A 6,343-nucleotide genomic window follows, 5' to 3' on the forward strand; every position below is an offset into this window, starting at 1 on the left:
TGGTGGATTTATCCCAGTTAATTTTGAGCCCAGAGAAGCGTCCGTATTCTGTTATCAAATCCAGGATTTTAGGCAGGGAGGAAACATAATCATCCAAGAAGAGCAAAAGGTCACCAGCATATAACGCTATCCTGTCCTCACTTGCGCCCACTTTAATACCCACAATATCTTGAGTCGCTCTAATCAAACATGCCAGTGGCTCAATAGCGATGGCAAACAGAGTCGGGGACAAAGGGCAGCCTTGTCTCGTTCCCCTGGACAGGGGGAAGGAGTCCGAAACAAACCCGTTCACCAAAACTCTGGCCATGGGCAGGAAGTACAATAATTTAACGTAACTGATAAAGTTGGGGCCCATGCCAAATCCTCTCATAGCCTCCCAGAGGAAGGCCCACTCCACCGAATCAAAGGCCTTAGCGGCATCTAACGAGGCTATAACGGCAGAGCAGGCCTCCTACCAAGAAACCAAGCCAACGAACATTCCAACACATACCCCTGTAACCAAGCCAACAAACATTCCAACACATAACCCTGTAACCAAGCCAACAAACATTCCAACACATACCCCTGTAACCAAGCCAACAAACATTCCATCCATAACCCTGTAACCAAGCCAACAAACATTCCAACACATACTCCTGTAACCAAGCAAACAAACATTCCAACACATACCCCTGTAACCAAGCCAGCAAACATTCCAACACATACCCCTGTAACCAAGCCAACAAACATTCCAACACATACCCCTGTAACCAAGCCAACAAACATTCCAACACATACCCCTGTAACCAAGCCAGCAAACATTCCAACACATAACCCTGTAACCAAGTCAACAAACATTCCAACACATACCTCTGTAACCAAGCCAACAAACATTCCAACACATACCCCTGTAACCAAGCCAGCAAACATTCCAACACATACCCCTGTAACCAAGCCAACAAACATTCCAACACATACCCCTGTAACCAAGCCAGCAAACATTCCAACACATAACCCTGTAACCAAGTCAACAAACATTCCAACACATACCCCTGTAACCAAGCCAACAAACATTCCAACACATAACCCTGTAACCAAGCCAGCAAACATTCCAACACATACCCCTGTAACCAAGCCAACATACATTCCAACACATACCCCTGTAACCAAGCCAACAAACATTCCAACACATACCCCTGTAACCAAGCCAACAAACATTCCAATACATACCCCTGTAACCAAGCCAACAAACATTCCAACACATACCCCTGTAACCAAGCCAACAAACAGTCCAACGCATAACCCTGTAACCAAGCCAGCAAACATTCCAACACATATCCCTGTAACCAAGCCAGCAAACATTCCAACACATACCCCTGTAACCAAGCCAGCAAACATTCCAACACATATCCCTGTAACCAAGCCAGCAAACATTCCAACACATAACCCTGTAACCAAGTCAACAAACATTCCAACACATACCCCTGTAACCAAGCCAGCAAACATTCCAACACATACCCCTGTAACCAAGCCAACAAACATTCCAACACATACCCCTGTAACCAAGCCAACAATCATTCCAACACATACCTCTGTAACCAAGCCAGCAAACATTCCAACACATACCCCTGTAACCAAGCCAGCAAACATTCCAACACATACCCCTGTAACCAAGCCAGCAAACATTCCAACACATACCCCTGTAACCAAGCCAGCAAACATTCCAACACATACCCCTGTAACCAAGCCAGCAAACATTCCAACACATACCCCTGTAACCAAGCCAACAAACATTCCAATACATACCCCTGTAACCAAGCCAGCAAACATTCCAACACATAACCCTGTAACCAAGTCAACAAACATTACAACGCATAACCCCTGTAACCAAGCCAACAAACATTCCAACACATACCCCTGTAACCAAGCCAGCAAACATTCCAACACATACCCCTGTAACCAAGCCAGCAAACATTCCAATACATACCCCTGTAACCAAGCCAGCAAACATTCCAACACATATCCCTGTAACCAAGCCAGCAAACATTCCAATACATACCCCTGTAACCAAGCCAACAAACATTCCAACACATACCCCTGTAACCAAGCCAACAAACATTCCAATACATACCCCTGTAACCAAGCCAACAAACAGTCCAACGCATAACCCTGTAACCAAGCCAACAAACATTCCAACACATACCCCTGTAACCAAGCCAGCAAACATTCCAACACATACCCCTGTAGCCAAGCCAGCAAACATTCCAACACATACCCCTCTAACCAAGCCAGCAAACATTCCAACACATACCCCTGTAACCAAGCCAGCAAACATTCCAACACATACCCCTGTAACCAAGCCAGCAAACATTCCAACACATACCCCTCTAACCAAGCCAGCAAACATTCCAACACATACTCCTGTAACCAAGCCAACAAACATTCCAACACATACCCCTGTAACCAAGCCAGCAAACATTCCAACACATACCCCTGTAACCAAGCCAACAAACATTCCAACGCATACCCCTGTAACCAAGCCAACAAACATTCCAACACATACCCCTGTAACCAAGCCAGCAAACATTCCAACACATACCCCTGTAACCAAGCCAACAAACATTCCAACGCATACCCCTGTAACCAAGCCAGCAAACATTCCAACACATACCCCTGTAACCAAGCCAGCAAACATTCCAACACATATCCCTGTAACCAAGCCAACAAACATTCCAACGCATACCCCTGTAACCAAGCCAACAAACATTCCAACACATACCCCTGTAACCAAGCCAGCAAACATTCCAACACATACCCCTGTAACCAAGCCAGCAAACATTCCAACACATACCCCTGTAACCAAGCCAACAAACATTCCAACGCATACCCCTGTAACCAAGCCAGCAAACATTCCAACACATACCCCTGTAACCAAGCCAACAAACATTCCAACACATACCCCTGTAACCAAGCCAACAAACATTCCAACGCATACCCCTGTAACCAAGCCAACAAACATTCCAACACATACCCCTGTAACCAAGCCAGCAAACATTCCAACACATACCCCTGTAACCAAGCCAGCAAACATTCCAACACATATCCCTGTAACCAAGCCAACAAACATTCCAACACATACCTCTTTAACCAAGCCAGCAAACATTCCAACACATATCCCTGTAACCAAGCCAACAAACATTCCAACACATACCTCTGTAACCAAGCCAACAAACATTCCAACACATACCCCTGTAACCAAGCCAACAAACATTCCAACACATACCTCTGTAACCAAGCCAGCAAACATTCCAACACATATCCCTGTAACCAAGCCAACAAACATTCCAACACATACCTCTGTAACCAAGCCAACAAACATTCCAACACATACCCCTGTAACCAAGCCAGCAAACATTCCAACACATACCCCTGTAACCAAGCCAACAAACATTCCAACGCATACCCCTGTAACCAAGCCAGCAAACATTCCAACACATACCCCTGTAACCAAGCCAACAAACATTCTAACACATACCTCTGTAACCAAGCCAACAAACATTCTAACATATACCCCTGTAACCAAGCCAGCAAACATTCCAACACATACCCCTGTAACCAAGCCAGCAAACATTCCAACACATATCCCTGTAACCAAGCCAACAAACATTCTAACACATACCTCTGTAACCAAGCCAACAAACATTCTAACACATACCCCTGTAACCAAGCCAGCAAACATTCCAACACATACCCCTGTAACCAAGCCAACAAACATTCCAACACATACCCCTGTAACCAAGCCAACAAACATTCCAACACTTACCCCTGTAACCAAGCCAGCAAACATTCCAACACATACCTCTGTAACCAAGCCAGCAAACATTCCAACACATATCCCTGTAACCAAGCCAGCAAACATTCCAACACTTACCTCTGTAACCAAGCCAGCAAACATTCCAACACATACCCCTGTAACCAAGCCAGCAAACATTCCAACACATACCCCTGTAACCAAGCCAGCAAACATTCCAACACATATCCCTGTAACCAAGCCAACAAACATTCCAACACATATCCCTGTAACCAAGCCAGCAAACATTCCAACACATACCCCTGTAACCAAGCCAACAAACATTCCAACACATACCCCTGTAACCAAGCCAGCAAACATTCCAACACATAACCCTGTAACCAAGCCAGCAAACATTCCAACACATATCCCTGTAACCAAGCCAACAAACATTCCAACACATACCCCTGTAACCAAGCCAGCAAACATTCCAACACATAAACCTGTAACCAAGCCAACAAACATTCCAACACATACCCCTGTAACCAAGCCAACAAACATTCCAACACTGGGAAAAAAGGAAAGTAGAGAAATAGCATCCAAAGATTCTAACAGGAAAAGCAGCAACTGTATATGAGTGGGACTACACTTATCTGCAGGGATGTATTTACAGAGGAGGAAGCCCCAGTGCATCGTCCTCCATCCAGGCCACCTCCTCTGTAGCCAGCAGTACTGCAAAAAAATGGGCAGACTAGATGGGCCAAGTGATTCTTATCTGCTGTCAAATTTTATGTTTCTATGAGTCTGAGCACTAGGTGGCACAGACTTTTCAGCATGCACAGATCTCTGGGGAAACATGGTGGCATCCATTTTCCCGATGACTTCCTTACTGCACATGTACAAAACTCTTGGAAAATCAGTGGATATAACCTAGCCTTGCAAAGCCTTGGTGAAGGCAAATGCTTTAGTAAGATCCCATTAACTGTGCAATTTAGAAAAGAAAAAAGATCCCACTATGTGTCACGGGCTGCGGCTCGTGTCTACTGCAGTACCCCATTCGTTGCTAGGCAACCAGGATGCTTGCATCCTTCTGTCAAAGTCGAAAAATATTGTAATGCATATACCCTGTACTAACCCCATGCACATGCCCACTGCGCGTGCACTCAGTCCGCCGTGCGTGCACATATCCGCAATTTGCGTAGGATCGCTCCTGCGATCATGCGCGTGGTATGGGTATTTACGGTGGAGTTTGTGAACGCATAGAGGGTTATTAGAACATTACATATTTAACCCAAATAGTGCATTTTGTACCCATAGTTCCCCTACACCACATCAGCGAGTATCTACAGTTTAAACAGTTCCAGGACTAAGGGATTCGCCTTTGCATGATAGGAAGGGTCCGATAAAGGTTGGAAGGTGATGTCTAGTATCCAGCTGTAGGGTATTTTAAGGGTAACACTCCGGTGTTGGTTAGAGAAAGATCGCATGTTCCAGCGTATAGTTATGTGCAAAAGTAGAATATAGACATTAACTGTATTTACTGTATTTTATGTATGCGGCGGGAATCCAGTGGATACCACCCACCAGAGCAGTTGAGAAAGACATAGCCCACCTTTTCAAATCAACCTATGACCTCTCCTGTAATGTAAAGACACATCTCAGTGTCCAATGGACAATGAGATTACAGTGACCATTGTATTGTGTATGTAAATTGTGTATAAAAAGCCCATTGTTGCCTGGCTGGTCAGAAGACTCTGAACGGTTTCTACCTGACAAGCGGAGGACCGGCCGGGTTGCGCTTGCGAATATTCTCACGTATGTACATTCTCTGTAGCCATTACTCTGTTTTAGATTTATCTTGTTAGCCTGTAGTGTATGATTTGTACTGTTTTACCTTTTGAAATAATCCACGGTGGCCTTAGAACCCTGTGGTTTCAACTACAAATCGGTGTTGTGTCCTCACTTTCCTGCAAGGGCTTAAAAGCATATTTATCTGTATAATGTTTATAAGTATTGATAAGGTGTACGCACTGCGGGTACTTTATACCATCAGCGCTGTGACAGGACGGTACCGTACGAAAGCACTCGCCGCTTTCGCGTCCCGTTGACTGCGCACAGATTGGAAGGTCAAGCCGCACGATGCCTGACCACATAGGGGATTCCCGCTTACCGTCAGTAACCGCCTGTTACTGACTCCACCCACTGCGCTGTGGGCGGGTTCTTGCTGCCACGACCAAACTCCTAACCTGCCGTGGCGTTTGGAACCACGGTTCTGCCCTGTATGTGCCGACGCACTGCCTTACCACAGCTGTGTGGTGCTGACGAATCCCCACTAGCCGCTTGCTAGGCCTCTACCGGTAGCTGGCGGAAGGCGGAGCTTGGAGACGCTAGGTGCTTCCCTGGACAGCCGGAGGACGGGGCTAGGTTTGGCTTAACCCTGTTGGTCACAAGATGAAGCAGTCTTCTTGAGGCAAAGATGTTTATTGCTCAATGATAACCTTTAAAAAGGCTCTTCCCTATTGCTAGGGGCAACAGCATACAATCAGATGTTTTCAGCAGAAGAAGATGTTACAA

At 45.7% G+C, this 6,343-nt stretch overlaps 1 protein-coding gene across 1 annotated transcript; it reads left to right on the forward strand.

Annotated features, from left to right (window-relative positions):
- Positions 1-209: 209 nt before the first annotated feature.
- LOC134984486 (zinc finger protein 616-like) lies at positions 210-4,162 on the forward strand. Its single transcript, XM_063950054.1, has 2 exons — positions 210-331; positions 2,227-4,162. Exons 1-2 carry the CDS (start codon positions 210-212, stop codon positions 4,160-4,162), a joined length of 2,058 nt encoding a protein of 685 aa, XP_063806124.1.
- The last annotated feature ends 2,181 nt before the right edge of the window (positions 4,163-6,343 follow it).

This window comes from Pseudophryne corroboree, assembly GCF_028390025.1.
Source record: "Pseudophryne corroboree isolate aPseCor3 chromosome 3 unlocalized genomic scaffold, aPseCor3.hap2 SUPER_3_unloc_59, whole genome shotgun sequence".
In the NCBI taxonomy this organism is placed as follows: Eukaryota; Metazoa; Chordata; class Amphibia; order Anura; family Myobatrachidae; genus Pseudophryne; species Pseudophryne corroboree.